Genomic DNA, 20,575 nt, shown 5'->3' with positions numbered 1-20,575 from the left:
AAACGTTCATTACAAAGACAAAGCAAGACTGTTGGAACATAGAAATTGCCTCTCTGCTTTTTGTGTTTTCTCAAGTCTCAAAATATTTGGACTGAGTATAGGTTTCCTTGACATCTCACTGGTCATTTTGGCAGTGGAGTAGGGATAGCATGAGGCCCATTAAGATGAGGAAAACTATTAGAAGAGTAAAAGGTGGAGAGTGGGCCAAAGGAAGCAGTGACTTTTCCTTTCTAGTCATATCCTAATAAGGGTAGCAGAAATTTGAGAAATTCTCTTCAGACCAAAGCATGGGTACAAATTCCAATTTGGATGTTAGAAATTGTACTGGCATATAATTTAATTGCTGGCACATTTAATTGCTCCAATATCCAGGTTAATACAAGGACATTATTGTCCTGCACGTTTATGTTACTGAATTCTTCTAAGGTAGAACACAGCTGATGTCCCAAGGTAACTTCAAGTCACCCTGATGTCTTTGGAACAGCATTAAATGTAAAAAAATACGGTAAATAATTAGAGAATTCAACTGTTTCATTACTGTCCATGCTTCCCAATTAAATCTGATTCTCATAGTTGCAAAAACTCAGCCCTCACATAAATGTCCAAGAATTAGGAAGAAAGCATTCTACTAGGGGGGCACCAGTAAGACATTAAAGGAGCTGTGAGCTTACAATGTACAAGAGTACAAGAGATTGAGAGAACTGTTTAGCCTGGAGAGAAGAAGGCTAAGGTGATCTAATTCCCATCTTCCACCATCTAAAGGTTATACAAAAGACAGTGGGGCTTTCTCAGAGGCTGACTATAGAAACATGAGAGGCAATAGGCAAAAGTTGCAATAGGAGAATTTGGATTGGGGATAAGGCAAAACTTTTCACAGTGAAAGCAAATAAGAACAGGAGAAAGAGCACAGAGAGGCTGCAGACTCCTTTCTTGAAAATTTTCAGAACTCTACCAGACAAGGCATCTGAACAACCTCATCTAATCATGAAGTCAGCCCTGATTTGAGCAGGAGGCTCACCAGATGACCTCCAGAGATCCCTCCCTACCTACATATTTCTATCATTCTATAATTATATTGAATATCATTGAGGTTAAGTCAATTAAATCAATTTAAGTAAAAGAAAGTGATTTGAAATTTTTGAATGACTCAGGTTGGTAGGATAAATCAAACCTGGGTTAGTATTTTAACTAAATATAGGTTGGAATCTAAAAAGCACAGATTTACTTTGTCCTGTTTCAAAGGAAATTAAATGGAGAGACAGAGGAAACATTAAAGGATAAAGAAAACAAGTTATTAGTAATCTTCTAAATATCATCCATCTATTCTTCACTGCCACATTGCTATTAAATAGGAATTTAGTTTTGTTAGCTTTATTGTATAATTTTGAGATAGCTGACATATGTCACTTGCATCTAAGATGCCAGTGCAAACATGAAGATGATATTACCAGAACTCCGCTAGGTTTCTGTTACAAGGTCACATCCTGTCACTTTATACAAATATTATTCCTCTGTAAAGGATTTGGAATGTGAATGATTAATTGCAGACTAAGGAGCAGAATCATATGCAGCCTTTTTAAAAAGGACCAAAAAAAAAAAAAAAGAACGAAAATCAAGACATTCTGTTTAATAACACATTTGGTGCATCTATGGGAAACTTCAAAGTTCTGTAGTGAAAGACAAAGAAATATTTGTTCTTAACACAACTGATGCTTTGATAGATTGAAAACTTTAAGATGGTGTGCTTAATAAGTAGGTTTTAATTAAAAAGGTTGCATGACAACTGAAAGAAATTGATGTATTGAAACATGTTGCTTAGGAATTTTACTAAAATCATGCTCTACAAATGAAACAAAAGGATAATAAAAGAAAATCAGATCAGCATTTGACAGAAAATACACTTTGATAGGCTAGCATCTATTTCAATTGTAAGAGAGCTGGAGGAAAATCTTTGCACAATGAGGAGTTGACCGAATTACTGTCTTCAGTCTGTTAAAAAGCAAGAGTACAGAGTAGAGTGCTCTTTGGAGCACAAGAAAACTCTGGGCACCACTTCTGACCTACAGATATACTGCTTCAAGTGAGTACTTAGTAAGTAAGTACTTAGTAGTGGCTTTTTTAATAGCTTCTTGTATTAATTTATTAAGCTATTAGTTGGTAGGCATTTTCAGTAAAAGAAAATATCTAAACCAGTTGTAATTAAGATGCTAAAATAGCACTTAAGCTATTTTATTAATTTTGACAGTATAGAATAATTGCTTTTTTTTTTTTTGTAACATTAGATATACAGGTCAAAAATACCTTAGCACTTAGGAGCAGTATCCTACACTCCTTGATCAAGGATAGTTTTCATTGTACTATAAACAGGAAACTTTTCTCCTAGTAAAAGTCAGAGGATTAATATGCCATATAAGTTTAAGATTCTAATTTTAATCAGTGGGGGAGAAATAAAGTGCTTTACAGCTGCCACTGTCCTTACTTATATTTTTAAGGAGGAAGCTTAGGGTTTTTACCTTCACTGCCCTTTTGGGTGTTTCAGCCAAGACAGGAGGAAGTATTCCTTTGTAGAATCCAAGTAATCTGTCAAATAAAAAAAAAAAGATTTATTTTTGTCTGGATAAAACCCCATATAATTATCATACTGCCAATTTTATTTTCACTTTCAAATAAATCAACTATCTTTTCAGCATTTCCAGGCATACAGACAAATAACAATACTCTCTGTTTAGTTGTTAAATAACTAATGTGATACCAATTATATCATGTGCTGGTGAGATGATATAAAGAAATCAGCAATGCACATGTAAAAATTAAATGATTTTTTTCTGAGTAGACGAGAAAGTGCATTTAAAAGGAAAGGAATAGTTTTGACAATGAAAGGAAATATTAATTCAACTTTTTCATTTTCTTGACATAGCAATAATATTAAAAAGTCAAGTCACAAAACACAGATTTGAAAAAAACCCTGTGACTTTAGAAAGTTACATAGAAAAAACCTGCACGCTCATCTTAAGATGCTAGGGTAAGATGCATTTTAAAGTTAATTTTAAACATGACTCAAAATATATGAAGGGTTTTTGTTAGCAATTTAGTTTTAACACAAGTTAGCTAGTCACGGAGCCATAACAGAATGCACGTATTTCACCTTGGAAAAAACATTTGAGCAGTATCTTGACGTTGTACTCACTCAAGTCTCTGTCCCTCTCTTGGCCTGGCTCTGTAAACAGCTAAGGATTTTACAGTAGCTGCTGACTTTTGGAGCTGTCCTGAACCCAAAAATATACTTGTTGCAATGTTTTGCTTTGCATAATCTCAATTTTCTATCTGTCTATATAGAGATAGATAGATAGATAGATAGATAGATAGATAGATAGATAGATAGATAGATAGATAGATAACCTGCTACAAGCACACATGGCATTTGCAGGCACCCTGAACTCTGCTTACAAGGCCAATGTAGATGCACAATGTTGGTACTTGGGAATGCTTGAAATGACAGATAGTTGTCAAAATCCCCATATGAGACAAAAATAGACAGTTCTTGTCTATTAGGTCTTCACACTAACCTAGTGCATGGGCAGAGTTCAGACAGGTATCTAATGGAATCACCAAGAAGAATCAGTATCATCAAGGTTGTATGAGACTTTCAAGATCATCCAGTCCAACCTGGCACTACGACTGTAAGCCCTAAACCACTAAACCATATCACCCAGTGCCAGATCCAGATGCTTATTGAACACTGCCAGGGATGTTGACTCCACCACTTCCCTGGGCAACCTATTCCAAGGCCTTGAACACTCTAAGAGTGAATTTTTTTTTTCATGTATCTAATCTGAATCTCCCACCTTAGCTTAAGACTATCTTGCTAGCCAACAAAAGCATATCTTACAATTTATTCATCTTCAGTTTATGCACATTTATTCAGAACTGTAAGAGGATTCTGTCTGAAAAAAAATCACTTCTTAAAGCAAAGCATTTGTTTCTTTTTAAAATGTTGAAAAGAGGTGACGGAATGTGATGATTAACCTTTCTAAAGCAGCCTACTATTTGGAATATTTTTGCAGAGTGTAAGAGTCATGACATCACCATATTCTCCTATAGTTAGCCTGTGAATGTCAAAGGAAAACAATTCAACTTGCATTCCCCCTGTGAATGCAAAATAGTACAAATGTTATAACCTTTTTCCCACCCTTCTTTGAATGATTCTCTGGAGTTCTCTTCTTAAGCTTTTCCAACATAAATGATGCAATTTAGGCCTTATAAGATGGTCTGGAGTGGAAATCTTGCTTATCCTTCCTCTGAAGTAAGCAAGTAATGAACTCTGATCCATGATAAAAGGATACTTTGAGCATTCTATACAACTATGGCTTCCTGACAAAACACTGAAAGTCCTTGGGATTTAAGGAATTTGGTTGCATCTTTAGAGGTTTGAATCTACCCAGTCTCACCTAATAAATACCTATAGATATGGATAGAACAATATAGATATACTGGACCCATGGTTTGCATTGGTAAGGACCTTAAAGATCATCTAATTCCAAACTCCCTGCCATGAGCAGGGAACCTTCCACTAGACCAGATTACTCAGACCCCCATCCATCCTGGTATTAGTCTATATTCTTAGTACTGGTCCGGTCTTAGTCTTTAAGGCTCATACATATTCAGAGTATATTGCTACTTCAGCAAGCTATTGAAATGTCAAATAACTTTAAGCATGTGATTCACACATTTTAATATGAGTTCAAACTGGAACTGAGGTCCAAATAGGATCAGCTACAAGAACATAGATCCCTATAAACACTTTATTCCTTTCAGCTCAGTCTAAACCTCTGTAACCATATCTAAAGCAGGCAACTTGTTTGGATTTCTAGTACTCTGCATGATTGCAATTGGAGAATGAAAAGTTCTCCACTGCTCTTACAGGTGTAGCTATGACTACAAAATGTGAGACCCAATTGCGATCCAGATGTTCTCTTTAGCAAAAGATACATAAGCAGAGAAATATGCAGTGTAAAGCAACAATTCAGTTCTAAAAACACACAGCAGCATTACCTAGGCTTACACAGCAGGACAGGTTCCTTTTCCAGGTTGCCCTCTTGTATACTCAAAATGCACGCAGCTGCTGCATATATAAACCCTGTAACATTCCCATGGTCTCTAAGGATCTCAGGAAAAATTTTAAGCGAGAATGTTGAGGAGAAGGATATACCAAGAATGTGAGTAATAGATTTGTGATCTCGGCAATACTGTGAGGCAGATGGTCACTTCTGAAGGGTAATACAGCATTCTATCACAGCTCAGTGTCAAAATACCAGTGATTCAGATGATCATCAGAGGAGGCAGTGGATTATTTAAAAGTTCAAGGAAATGGCAACTGAAAATATAAAAAGCAATTTTCCATGTCTTCTGAATCATAGAAGAGTTGAGGATAGAAGGAACCCTTGGAGATCACTTGGCCCAACCCCTTTCTCAAGAAGGCCCATCTAGAGTCAGTTGTCCAGGACCATGTCCAGACAGCTTTCGAATATCTTCAAGGGGTAGACTCCACAACCTCTTTGTGCAGCCTGTGCCAGGGTTCAGTCACCTTCACAGTAAAAAATTGTTTCCTGATGTTCACATGAACTCCTTTTGCTTCAATTTGTGTCCATTGCCTCTGGTCTTGTCACTTAGCACCACTGGAAAGAGCCTGACTTCATCCTCTTTGCACCCTTCCTTTAGGTACTTGTGCACACTGATCGGATCCCCATAAGTCTTCCCTCCTCCAAACAGAACAGTCCTATCTCTCTCAACCTTTTCACACATGAAGATGCTTCAGTCCTTTAATCATTTAGTGGTCCTTCAGCTGAACTCTCTGTGTTATGTCCATGTCTCCCTTGTACTGGGGAGACCAGAATGACCCAGTACTCCAAGTGTTGCCTCATCAGTGCTGAGTGGAGGTGAAACAGCCCAATATACTATTTACAGTATACCAGTATACCTTTGGTTGCAGGGCATATTCCCGGCTCATGCTCAACTTTGTGTCCACAAGGACCTGCAGGTCCTTTTCTGCAAATTTGCTTTCCAGCTGATTGGGCCCTGGTGCATGGGATTATTCTTCCCCAGGTGGAGGACTTCACCTATTCCTATTGTTAACTTCATGACATCCCCATCAGACCATTTCTCCAGTGTGCCAAAGTCCACCTGATTGGCAGTACAACCTTCTGATACACCAGCCACTCCTCCCATGTCTGTACCATTAGCAAACTTTCTGATGTACGCTCTGTCCTATCATTCAGAACATTAAGGAAGATGTTGAATGTTGGGATTCAGGCTCAGACCTTGAAACAGAGAGTGCCAGGGAGATACATCAGAGACTGTTAATTGAAGCCTGACTATGTTATACAGTCCTATCTGTCTTGTGAGATAAGACATAGCTTTCTAATGTTACAAGAGTGTCTGAAGCCTCTTTGTTCTTACCTTGTTTGCATAACCCTTCCCTTTTATTTGCATGTCCTGCCTTCAGAGTTTTTATATTGCGAAATGTGTGTCTAATAAATTATTCAGTTTTGCTTCCATAATTGAATCATGTAGTATTTGACCCTCAGAGTTGAACAGAGTTGGATCCAGTATTGACTGCTGGGGTACACTGCTAGTTAGTGACCTCCAGTCAAGCTTTATACCACTGATCACCACCCTCTGAATCTGGCCATTCAGGTAGTTTTCAACCCACCTCAGTAGACACATACAGAAGCTCTTCTTGCTCTTCACATCCTGTACCAAGTTCAACTTCAAGTGGGCTTTGACTTTCCTAACCATGTCTCTGCATGCCCAGGCTGTCTCTATACTCCTCCCATGTTACCTGCTTCCACCTTCTGTATACTTCCTTTTTATGACTGAGTTTTGCCAGGAGCTTCCTGCTTAAACACACAGGCCCTTGGGATTTTTGCCTGACTTCCTGCATGCTGGTGATGCCTACAGAATTTAGTGTGTATTTTGCAGATGTTTAGAATTATGTAGGTTGAATGGATTTTTCTGAGTTGCTCACATTTTAGGTGGTTTTTAGAGATCACTATACGTTTTCTCACACATTCCCAAACTTTGCAAAGGACATGTTGTTTTGAAGAAGCACCTGCAAGAATTCAACTGAGACAATAAGATAGCTTGAAGACAAAACAGAAGAGAAACCTCAGAGCCCTGGAGGGGCTCCAAAGGGCAGTTCTGAAGAGTTCTGAGGGTGGGCACCAGGGGAAATAGGTATCATGGGTTAGTTATAGATATCACATATGTTAATTACTGAAAGTTATAAAGACTGTAACATCAAATGGACATGCATGCACGCATTTTGGTGTGAACCTGGAAGTTAAATAAAGGTTACTTTATCTATCTATCTCCACTAATGTAATTTTGAGAGTGTTTTCAGGAATTTAGGCATCATTGGGATGGATTTCTTAAGTGGAGGTGATCCTTGAAAACTATCCGGGTTTCCTGGACCCATTTTCCTTCCAGAGTCCTTCATCAGGGGACTTTTCCAAGCAGGCCCATGAAGAAGATACAGTCTGTTCTCCTGAAGTCTAGGGTTGTGAACTTGCTTTTTGCCTTGCTCCCTTTTCTCAGGTTCCTGAACTCCACCATCTCATCACAACCAAAGCTCCATTCAACCTTCATTTCAATGAGACTTTCCTCACTTGTGCATTAGAGCTCCAGCAGAACACTTCTCTCCATTGACTCTTTCACTTGTGTTAAAAAGTTACCATTAATGATCTTCAGTAACCTGCTGGATTGCTTATGCCCTGCTGCTCCATGAGGTATCAAGGTGACTGAAGTCTCCATAATCAGGGTCTGCAAACATAAGGCTGTTTCTGGCTGTCTCATCTGTTCTTCTTGGTCCAGCAGCCCATAGGACACACCAAGTCACCACTGTGAGTCTGCTCTTTAATCCTTACCCATAAACTCTCATCATTCATCCTCACGTAGAGCTCCATACACTCTAATTGCTCTCTTCTTTCTGGCCAGTTCTTTCTAAAAATGCCTATATTCCTTCACTGCAGCACTCTAGTCCATCCACTGGATCTCTGGAATCCAAAAAACCTACCTCTGCAGCTGCGTACAGACCCCTAATTCATGTTTACCTCCCATGTGGTGTCCCTAGTGTGCTGGAGAAATCCCTACAGTGAATCAGGAGAATCCACAGAGCCCAACAACTATATTCATCGCTCTATGAAGCCCTAAAATGTGAAGGAATCTGAAAATGAGTTTCAATGTTTTACTCCTCCTTTCCTCTGTGGAGGCAAATCTCATCATGAAAAACAGACAGGAAGGAGTTAAGGTCTATTGCTATGGAACACATTAAGTACAGAAATCTAAAAACACATGAAAAACTTTGAGGATATACATCCATATATGCAATATGTAATTCAGTAAACATGGTAAGAACTAGCTCAGTATTTAATTATGAGCTGTGGTTTAGGTTTTTTTTTTCCTTCCTGATTTGAAATAGAAACAGAGAAAAGGTTACTAAGAACAGCCAGTGAGATGAAAGAAATAAAGGAAAGGAGGAAGTATAAGACAATCCCATCACTGCCTATTGTCAACTGACTAATTTTTTGCATAAAGCATGGTCTCTTTTAGAACATCCTGTGCCTGAGGTGGAGAAGCTGCCCCTATATCTTCCACATAATGTTTTACAAACTGTGCCCATTAAAGATACAATTATTAAAAATCTTTGCAGAATGAATTGTTTACTTAATTTTGAAAAATTAGCATGATAGTAACAACAGCTTGAATGGCTTTACCAGTAAGAAAGCACACACACACAAAGATCTTATACTTCTCTTTTGCTTGGTCAACAACACTGAGTCAGCCTATTTGCTCACAGTGTATAAGATTTTTCAGAGGCAACTAATAAATGGCGATGACACTTCCCTTTTGAAAGATATCATCACCTGGATTCAGGCCTTCTTTCAGAAAACTGGTGTTCAATAAAATTATGGAACAGCAGTAGTAGCAGCAGCAGCAATCACTGCAGGGTGTGATAGAAGAGAGAGGACATGACATCATATCCCGAGCTAGAGACACTGGAAAGAACAAATAAATTTCTAACAGAAACAGAGCTACATCTTATTTTGTTTCAGCATTAAGGGTCTAAATGAACATCACCATTCAATTGTATTCTGGGCAAGAGCCCAAACTCATCTTTGCAGCAGTTGATTTTGAAACATTGCAGTCAATCATATCTTCTCAATTTGTACTTTCAGGCTTTCCTCATCCTTCTGGTTTCCATTTCTTGTTTGGAAGCCTTGAGTCATTCACCCTGGCAAGATGACCAACCTAAATCAGTTATTTTCTCTGAATTATACTGAAATTGAGATCTTGCTCTTGTTGTTTTCTTCCTCTGTCTTTCACATAATTTTCCCTTTAAGGATCTAATAAAGCTGATTGAAGGCATAAGCACAATATTCTCTTTTTTCTATTGCTGCCAAATCCAAGGCATTTACCCACATTGTTTTATAATTGAAACAAAAACCCTCTTAGGTTGAATTCTGCTTTCATTACCTCTGCATTATCCCAAGTATAAATAGAAGACCTGGGTTTCATGACCACATCACTTATGTTAAACAAATGCACAACTTTCTGATTTTACAAAATGTTTTATTTCAATAAAAGGAAGGAAATTTGAAGACTTGGTGCGTAAAAAGGTGGGTGTTCTTCAAAAAGAGGAAGAAAATATGTCTAAACATAAAATGAAATTTGCTTAGGGTTTCATTTGTACCAGGGAAAAGGCACCTTTTAATTTTGTGGTATGTAGCATGTTGTGAATTTATTATTAACAGAAAGGAAATAACTGAAACCACGGCAATATTACTTTAACATAGCTATTAGTCTGAAGTGATCTCTGTGTTGTCCTAACTGGAGATTTAAAAGATTTTAAATTCCCAGAAGTTTCAGAAAGACTACCAAGTGCTTAGTGAAGGCAGGTGCAAATTAGTACCTATCACTGAGAAAAAGGCACTTATATCCAGCCATTCACTTTGAGAACTGTAAGTCACTAATAAGGTTACATATGTAGTTCACCCTCAATCACAGCATCTACAATCATTTGCCCAGCTGAAAGGCTGTGCTACAGGGAAGGCTGAGTGTCATTCTGGACAAGTGCCACAGTATTTGGCATCATTGAAAAGATATTTAGGATTCGACACAGAAACCAGGCTTGGATACTCTGTTGTTTTCCAAAAAGCTTTTCTGTTCTTGTGAAGCATGTTATGTATATTATCCTACTGCAAATGTTAAATACATATCTCTACAGGAACGTCATATAAAGTTATCAATAAAGTTAGCTAAGGTGGCTTCTATTAGGAAAATAAATTTTTATATTTATTCTGCATCTGCTATACAGATATCTGCCATTTTAGACACTGATACTAAATACTAGGTCCTTATTTTCATAGCATATTTCACTTTTTTTTTCACTGAGATTTCATTGCAACACATGGGAATTAAGGAGAAACATAAATATTTTGCAGCAAGTAAATGTAATACAGAATCATATGTTATCATGTGCCTGTAGTAACACTGATGTGATGCAATATGCTGAAAGATCAAGTGTCCAGCTGTAAGGACACTAGAAGCAGGCCAATTAATGAAAATAACACCTCAAATAAATTCAGACAACACAGAGTATGAAAAGTGACTGGTTAACAAGGAAGAGACTGTCAGTGAAGGCTATTATGATACTTCAGGAAATTACTAAACAGTGGAGAAGCTGGCTCAGAAACAATCAGACTGTCCAAGAAATGGATTAATAATCAGCATCAATCTACCTCACTTACTCAAAATGACAGTCATCACCATATTTACTGCATATGGGTCAGATTATGAAGTTATTATGATCCATCATCCATGTGACTGTTATTCTTACTGAGAAATGAGTCTTTCATCCATGAGTTTTAATCACCTCTCAATCTCTTGGTCAAAATCCTTGCTAATTTTTTGGCTTAGAAAGCTGCACTCTGAATTTACATGAGTTACAGGACACACTTAAATATAAATCCCTCAAGAAAGGGAAAGATGAAACCTTCTCCTTCCTTACTTCTATCTCTGGCAGCAAAAAGTAAGAGTAAAACAAGGAATCTTTGTTAAAATTTCTTTCTATTCAAATGATGATCCTTTTTACCTTTATACTGCATGTTTTTCACATGCTTTCTTGTGTTTTGTTATATCTCAGCCCCTAAGGAAAATAATTTAGGAAGGTGATGGTGTAGCCTTGCATTTAACACACAACATAGTCTCAACAGTTCTGTGTGTGTGTGAAAAGGACATTTTGTTCTGGATTTTTTTCCCCAAGAATGATTATAAACTGATTATTTAAGTGGTACTCTGTTACCATGTACTGCTTGAGTAATATATTAATGGGAATTAAATTAAATTGTATTAAAAATGTAGATGTAGATGCCAGGGGTCTGAAGCTGGGTTGAGATTGCCGAGGCAGTTACTGGGGCCTGGGAGGATGGTGATGCTGGTGGGTGGTGAAGCAGGACCCTGCCAGATGCAGCACGCTGGGCTCATTCCCACTGCTGCCAGCCTGGCCATAGGGGCAGCAGCAGGGCTCTCTGCCACCGCTGCCTGTGCCTTCTGAACACCTTTCTCATAGTCTGACTCCAACACCAGTAAACAAAATACCAGTTTGGCCAATGCTTCTAGGAAGCCTTGAGCTGGTCTGTTTGCTTTAATTTCTACTGAAATCAGTGCAAATGGCAGTGTTATTATCACTGGCAGCTGGTCTAGGTTCTTACAAAATTACCTGCATGTAATCACTAGCTGGGCTGTAGAATGGGTCTACATGTCTCATTTCTTACAACTGACGGCATTTCTTCCCCGAGACTTTCCATCTAGCTGCTCCTTTGTTTGCAAGAGGAACAAGCTACAGACATGCCAAAACAGCTTTGCCTAGAGCTTCTGAAACAGAAAAATTCTTCATTGCATTTTGGACTGTCAGAAATGGCAGACTGTTTCATTTATACAGAAGGAGTTTTAGTTGTTCAAACACTAGAAGCGAATTTATGGTTTTTTTTTTCTCCTTTGCTAACAGTACTGCTGTAACTGGTATGACAGGAAGTAGTCACTGTTTTAAAGTAGCTCCACACCTATGTCTATTGAAGCTAAAGAATGTAAGAAAAGGATTTTTAGTTTTGATATAAGAGGAAAAAAATAGACTTTTGGGGATATGTGCTTAGAAATATATATCTGACACTGAAAAAAAGAAAATCATAGAGAGGATAATTAGATGTGTTTTATGGAAAGACTGACAGCATTTCTCTGTGTTAAACTGATGCTGTGATTCATTAAATGAAAAATCATGAGATGAGCAAAATTTCTGTGCTTGCCCTGGGAAAGTGTCCTACTTAAATTCGTTGTGACTTCATAAAAACACAACATTAAGTTCTTTTAATTTCATCAGAAAAAATGTGGTTCAGGAAGGAAATTTTTGATTGCAAGTTAATGTTATCCTTCACTGGAATAAGTTATACTCTTCAATATCCACATGCGTAATCCCTAGGGAGTTATATGACTCTGTATTCTTTCCCATCTGCTAGTTAAATCTGAGATTCAAGAGGCTTTCAGCATCATTATACAGATTAGTGACTCTCCCAAGAGGACCCTAGGTTCATGATACAGCGAATAACTTACAATGAGATTCTGAAGACCAACTTTCAGAGATCATTTTGTATTTGTATGAGTTTTGCACCTGCAATTATTTGTGCTTGTAATTTAGGTTAGTTAGATGTTTTTAACTTACAGATGCAATCAGTGATGTAGATACTTCAACTGAGCTGCAGGCAACCCTAACTGCAGGTGCAAGTCTGCAATTATTTGAATCCATAAACAAATTCATCTTTCGAAGTCTAAAGTAAAACTAGGCCAAGTATCGGTTTTATACAGTGTTGTTAACATATTAAAAAATGCATATTTTTCCCAGTTCTGAAAAAATCTCAAGATAGCTCTTGCACATAATAATTAATTTGATTTCATCTTTTAGCACCTTGACCTTTGGGGTATTTTTCTTACTTCCTTTACTGTACGTGTATCAGGAAAATAATAAAAGATTCCTGATATTGTAACAGCAATACTGTTGATAGTTGTAGCAGCAGACTGCAGAAGTCCTATATGCATTGAGATTAAACTGTGAAGAATTTGTAGCACTGCTTAGGCAGCGAACAGCACCTTGATCATGTACACATAGTGGCCATTGAATTTCCATCTGGTATGCAGTTGTGGGATCTAGACATATCACAGGAGTGAAAGGTATTACTACACAGATGTGTGAGGGAACTCATACAAATGACAACTGCCTGCCTAAACACAATTACTCCTTGAAAAGCACAGATTTCTTACAGTTACTGTAAGAAACTCTAAATTAGTGTCCCTAGGTACAGAGACATTCCCTAGATACAGACACTGTCACAGATCTTTTCCTTCACCACACTGCCATCATGTAGTGGCAGTGTGATAACAGTGAGGCCACAGATGCGAAATCAAACTCCTATGCCTTATTTCAGACAGCTCATCTCAGCCTAAAGGTTACACTCTCATAGGAAAACCTGCACTACACATTGAGTGTCATGGATGCAGGCACAATGCCCTCTTATTCTTCATGCAACAAAAACACACTAAAAATAGCATATGGGTTAATACAATTTCCTCAATGTTACTCCAATCTAAGAACAAATAGAGGTGATAGTTAATACAATTTTTTTTAGTCACAATACATTTTAAACATTTTAAATTCCCTTTTCAGTTAATATGTAGCAATGCTTCCAAACAGTTTCCAACTTCAGTACTATGATAGTCCCACACTATATAATTATATTTATCTTGTCCTTCTAACAGAATTTATAACATAAAGGACTACAATGTCATGTGATAACTTTGTCTGGAGAGGTGACTAACCTTCACTTTGAGTTTCTCAAACAGAAGAAAGACAAGGTATTTTTAAATGACTGGTAAACCAAGAAGATTTACCAAAGGATTCCAAAAGAAATTTGACTGTTAGACTATTAGAACCATATTTTGCAAGGCTTTACACCAGTGACATAGTTTAATATAGTTACTGATGAAAAGCCTGCAGAAAGATTGTGATGCAGATTTACATAAATACCTTTTGAGACCAGATCAACAGGCAAAACAGATGAGTGAAGAATGGTGTAGAAATTGCTCTCCTAATTATTATTAATTTCTTAATATTCTAATGATTACTTTTGCTACTTCTTACTCAGTGATCTACCCCTGTTTTCTGTAACCATGAGTCACCTGCCAACAGTCTCCTCTCTATAGACATCAGTAAAGAAACTTAACAGGTTTTTTCTCAAGAAGTAATGGACTCTGTGTCTCAGTGATGTGGCAGTTTCTACTGGATTATTTATTTTTTAGAAAACCCTTGCAATGTGTTCTTTGAGCAGCAGACCTGCCTCAGCAGGTTTGACCTGAACATCTTTTGAAATGTTTTCTTTTTCTCAATATACTCTTCTGATCCAGCACTCTTCACATCTTGAATTCTTTTGCAGAAAAGAAATTTTTGCCACTTCGGCATTGAATAAACAAAACAAATGAGCCCTCCCTCCAAAGTTACTTTTAAAAGCATTCAAAGTATTTTATCTTTAAAAATGAACATGTAGCAATTCAAGTAAATGCTACACATAATTTTTTGTGTCAAACCTTTCTGCATTTTATGACTTAAAATTATAGTACCTTTATAACCATTAATATGTCAAAAAGAAAGTAATTTTGGATCAGATCTTATTTTCTTCTAGATCTATAATTTTCTCTGCATTTCCAAAAGAGAATCATTTTTCTTGTGTGTCTCACAAACATACAATGAGGTTTGCTTGGTAACCAGCTCTGAGCTGGATGTAGAACTCAACCAGATTAGGTGGAGATTACCATTGCACCTCTGCAGCAGTATTGTTTGCCATGATCTCACATGTAAGTGTAACTGCAATTTGCAATCACAGTACCTCCCTGTTCACCATCATCAGAGAGCATTACAAAGTCAATATAAACAAAACTAGGCATGATTTCCTGGTATTCTACAGGTTGATTTAAAGACATATGAAAACCTTATCTATGATCAGCACAGCCAGCAAGGACATAAGAACACATTTACGTTGTTTTAACTGGTGTAAGAGGCAGCCTCTCTGAAAATCTGTCTCGAGAAAACAACTGGGGAAGACAAGAAGTTCTGTGCTACAAGCAGTTTTGCAAGGCAAGGGTGGGTGGGAAGAGAGCTCTAAGAGTAATGATTCTGCTGTAATTGTAGCAGGTCTTGAAGGAACACACAGCAAAGTAATTTGGAGCACTGGGCATCTGCAGGTAATGCTCTGAAAAAAGGCATCTGACTATCAGCATTGATACACAACACAGTAGGTTCTTCCCATTTGTTGTGAGGTGAAAATGGTGAAAACTCCATGTGTCAGTGAGCTTTTAATAAAATGTGTGTCTGCAGTTCAAGAATAAAATACACCAATTATTATTTTGTACTGAAAGTATACAAAACTGGCAATACAGTTAAACATCCCCCCCCCCCCAGAAAAAAAAACAACTCAGCAGTGTTGACAACAGTTTGTGTTCCTCTTTTGGGTTATAAAAACTCAGACAAGCATGACACCTAGACCGGCTGAAAATTATCTAAAAAGCTTCATAAATAAAAAAATAGAGAACTCATAAATTGTCCAGAAGTAGTATTTCTGAAAACAGTAATTTATCTTAACTTTCATTCTACCATGATGAGCTGGTTGGTTTGTGATGAGCTTTTCCTCAAGGGAAGTACATTTGTTTTTAGTAAACAAATTTTTACACTTTCTCATGTAAAAGTGAGTAACAGAGCTCTTTATTTTAGTAGTGTTTATGCCACATCTTCTGCAAAGAAGTTCTAAGAGAGTTTTGAGGACATAACTACCCCTTTGCTTTCAAAGACTACATATTTCTCAATTTATTTAAGCCTTTTTGTACCTGTGGTTCTTTCTATTTCTCTGCTGTTTTATCTATGAAGTCTATAAACTCAGTTCCAAGTTAAAAAGTTTGGTACCATTTTTTTTCCGGTCACAGAACAGAGCAGAGTACTCTACATTCAGGCTTTAAGCAAAACCAGTGAATCTAACTCATGAATAGTGATATATGTCTGTTGTCCTATGCAGATCTAAACCACTAACAAACAAAAATAGTCTTTCAAGAATTGTACATTTTGATCCAGGGTTTGTAACGGAAATTATTTTTTGGTTTAGAGACATTGAAATAATGGCTGAAGTATGTTCTGATAATGAATATCTAACACTTACACTTGGGGATATAAAAAATAATAAATGATCTACACAGTGGAAAGAGAAATGTAATGCTTTCCATAGTCTCTGAAGTCTTCCCTACATGGACCCCTCCACAAACCACAAAGTATAAAGCAGTGCCTCATAATGTAATGAATTCTCGTACTTTGTAGGAAAAGTACATTTACCATGTATACCAAGACAGAAGGAGGCATGGAGCCCTGGTACTGTAGCTCGAGTCTGCTACCATTTGAGCCAAAGCAGAACTACATTAACTGGCACTAACAGCAGTTCATTCCTCCTGTCTGTAGACAAGCTGTCGTAAGACAGCAGCACAGCACACACACAGGCAGAATCACTTTGCAGGCAAAATGAATAGAGAAAGGAGGTAAGGAGAAAAATACAACCTTATATTCAGTTTAATGTATATACTTGTCTAATTAATTAATTTTTCAAAATTATTTAAGCCTCTGGGAATGCAGCTTTCCTATGAGACGTTATACTCAAATGGCACGATATCACAACAAGTCAAGCACACAGAATCATCTTAGACATGACAAATAATGAAGTACTACTTGAGATTTTCAGCTTATTCACTCCATACTTGTTTGTGATGATGTGGTAATAAAACTGCTTTGGATCTCATTTTTAACCATTTTACTGGACATCTGGTGTTTGCTGCTAAAAGTTTCACTATTACCAGGGTCACTGTAATTCTATAGCACATCTGGGCCAAATTCCCTGGCAGTTTTTAGTGATTTCTGTGGCAGTGGAAACATCTGTAGCTCTGCACAGTTCCACACATACAGAATTCTGAGGAGCTGCAGAATGTTCTTGGATCTTTTGCATTTCAGTGTCCAAGAAATTACTCACTGGTAATAGATGATCTTTTGGTTCTTTTTTTTTTTAACTTTTGTGGGATATGTCCAAATCAAATAAAACCACACAGATTCTAATCACTAAATTTTATTTTCATCAATTATTAAAGAAAACACTGGTGTTTCAGTCTTCATGTTTTCAGAAGTACACACAGCCTTTGAAAACATTTTCTTGGAAGTGGGTGGACTGTTGCAATGTGAAACTGGCCTAGTCACTGAAAATATTGAGAACTGCAAACAAAGCCTAGGTCTCAAGACAAATTTAGCAATATAGTCTTGCAACGAAGGACCAGTCACAGTATATCATTAATTCTTATCTTCTAAGGTAAAAACAGAGATTAAAAAAGTGGAGTATTATCACATATCTGCCATTTGTGCACAATCAACATTGACATTTTTGTTAAAAATCTTTTAATATTAGTTATAGTATAAGTTTTGGTTATTTCTTATAAAATGATAGAAGAAAACTATTGTTATGATGAAAGGTCTGTGAGAATGAGTGTTCTGGAAGAAATATTCTCTTACTCCCCAGATCCTGAAGTATTTGTGCCAACTGGTTAGGATAAAATCCATTTATTATAATTGCCTGGACTTGATCCAAAACTTTGCTTGCAAAACAACAAAAAAGCCCAACTAAATAAAAAAAGAAAATCCTAACACTAGGTTTCTGTCCAGTAGTGCAACACATCACTGAATAAACCACAGAGCAGTAAGTTAGTTGTTCTGTTTTTTGGTGAATGACTGAGCAGTTCATGTTGTATATGCTTGGATTGACAAACAGAATCACTGGACTAAGTAAAATCTATATCTCAGCCCAATTCCTAATTTGAATTAAATACTAAATTGTTAGGAATGATAGTAAAGATACTGAAGGAGCATTATGCTACAGTTACAGTGAGTTAGCCTACAGCATTTTTTCAGTCTCAGAAAAGGCTTCTAAAGTAATTTTTCAAAAGAAAATGCAGTATGGCAAGAGGATCATTTGAAGCTATAGCAAAGATGAGCAGTAACAAGCAACAGTAAGTAAGAGCAGTGAAGAACTGGACAACCTGTGTATATGGAGAGCATAAGTATGCCTACTATAGGATTGAGAAGTTGTGAGAGGAAATAGGCCAGAGAGATGTCAAACCTATTTAATGGGTGCATAAATAGCTGAATTTAGCAACTGCTTATTATAGGGTAAGCATTCTTCAATGATATCCCTGGTTTAAGAAATTTCTACGCTTCCCTAACAAAGCCTACCTCAGATGCTGAAACTGAAAGAAAGAAAGGAAAGAAATGAAAGAAGGGAGGGATGGAGGGAGGAAGGAAGGAAGGAAGGAAGGAAGGAAGGAAGGAAGGAAGGAAGGAAGGAAGGAAGGAAGGAAGGAAGGAAGGAAGGAAGGAAGGAAGGAAGGAAGGAAGGAAGGAAGGAAGGAAGGAAGGAAGGAAAAGAAGAAGCTAAAATGTTTTACCTGTGATGCATGAGTAAGATGGATGTAAGCATTTATGGTTTGAAATTCTGTTCAGGGTGACTAATGGGATGCTCAGTAGGGATAATACCCCCTTTCGCTTTGCTGTATTTGTTCTAATACAGATTAAACACAGCATTGGCCTTGAAGGCAGTGAATATGAGCAGCAGGTTAGGTGGACTGGACAGAACAGCCAGAAAGAGCCAGAGACTGCCTGGAATGGGAAACTTATGGTATTCCCTACCAGACTGAGGCAGAAATTCCTTCCTTATCCACAAACTGTAAATAGGTGAGACTCTGAGCCTCTAACAATAACCCAATCCCCTTCTCTCCAAATGGATTTCGTTTTATGTTGAAAGACTAATCCATGCTATCACATCTTCATCTGTATCCAGTCATGCTCAAAAGGAAGGGAAAAACCCCTCTCTATCATGCTTCTAGTCAACTGTGCATTACAAAAAATTAATTCCTCTTGATCCCTGACAGTGACTTGCTGAAGCTCTGAAGCATGATGTAAGTACAGTCATTACTACAATGCAAATGTTCATGTGTAATCATAAGTTGAGGGCAGTGCAAGATTTCCTGTTCTCAAAGCTTTATACAAGACAGAAGATGAGTTATGAGACTAGACTGCAAACTCAGAAGACACCCCTTAGGATACATCATTTTACTCATACAAGTTTTCATCTAGAAACTACACAAAATAATATTTGGAAAGTCTTAAGAAATGGCCCTCCAGCAGAAGTACAGATGACTGTTGCAGTGTTTCTCTATATTCAGAGAAAGGTGTTTGAAGGCTGCATTTGCTTAACATCAGATTCCAGATGCCTGTTGTGGTGAGCAAGGCTGAAAACCTGTGAACTCCCAGGTGCCAGAAAGCTTTTTACATAGGTGAAAAATATATCTATACATAGCAATCAAGTAACTTTTCAAGATGGTGTTTCACAACCAGAAAAATTCAGCCCCTTAAATTTAATGACACAAAATCTATCTTCTTCTCAATACAGTTTTGTGAACCTCTAAAATTTCTTCATCATCTCTATATTTTCTTCAAAGTATTGATTTAATTCAGTATTTTACCAGTTGTATTACCAAACTGATATACAGAGGCAAAATGATGTACTTCCTTACTGCAGTTGCACACAGTATTTTTCTCTGTGTATGCTTTAGAATTGCATGATCCTTTTTGTTGTGGTACAGTCAACATTACATATTATGTAATTATGCAATGTTGGGGGGAGGGGAATGGTTCCTGCCCGCCCGGAGTGCAGACACAGTCTTTTCAGTCTGGGAGCGAGTGGTGAAAATGTGTTTATTGAAAAATCATGTGGCTTTAATAGAGTCCCGAGGGGAAGGTGCTAGAGCTGGGACCGGATTGGGTAAGGAGCGGGCGGAAGGGAGGGCTTTAGCTACCGACTAGCTAATGGCAAACTGGGAGGAACCACAGCCAACAGAAAACCAGGGATAGGGGATAGACAGGTGAGATAACCAACAGGGTTAGGACAGGGGTGGAAACTGGCAGGAGCGATGGCCATGCAGCGACGGGCTGCACCGGGAACACGAGGCAGGGGGACCCCGGGAATGGTGCAGCCCCTGCTTGGACCGGCGGGCGTGTGCCCGGCCATGTTCTGGTGGCTGCCACCGGGCGGGGCGGGGCGGGGCAGGGGGACACCCCCCAGGTGGGACCATCCGGGGAGACAATACCTGTGCTTAACTAGGGCGTGGTGACTAATTGTAGAATAAAAGCCTCTGGGGAATACAGGGAAAGACAGGGGAAGGGTGGTGACAACGTTGCAGGAAGGTGTTAACAACGCAGGGAGAGGGATACCGAAAACTTTCTGGACTAAAACCCGAAACAAGTAAAACGCATGATTTTAAAACTCCAGCAACAAGTCTCTCATGTATGCAGCTGATCAGGTCTGCTCTGCTTCCCAGTGCCGGCCTCCTCGGGGGTGCA

At 37.9% G+C, this 20,575-nt stretch overlaps 1 protein-coding gene across 2 annotated transcripts in view; it reads right to left on the bottom strand.

The window, feature by feature from the left end:
• Nucleotides 1-20,575, bottom strand: part of SLC25A21 (solute carrier family 25 member 21) — a 242,723-nt gene that overhangs the window by 23,990 nt on the left and 198,158 nt on the right. For both annotated transcript variants that reach the window (XM_071557904.1, XM_071557905.1), the window contains one exon: nt 2,514-2,580. In XM_071557904.1, the coding sequence (XP_071414005.1) occupies nt 2,514-2,580 (67 nt within the window). The remainder of the gene's footprint in view (nt 1-2,513; nt 2,581-20,575) is intronic.

Source organism: Pithys albifrons, chromosome 6, assembly GCF_047495875.1.
Source record: "Pithys albifrons albifrons isolate INPA30051 chromosome 6, PitAlb_v1, whole genome shotgun sequence".
Lineage (NCBI taxonomy): Eukaryota > Metazoa > Chordata > Aves > Passeriformes > Thamnophilidae > Pithys > Pithys albifrons.
Note: the sequence above shows the minus strand (reverse complement) of the source record. Positions and strands in the feature narration are given on the sequence as shown.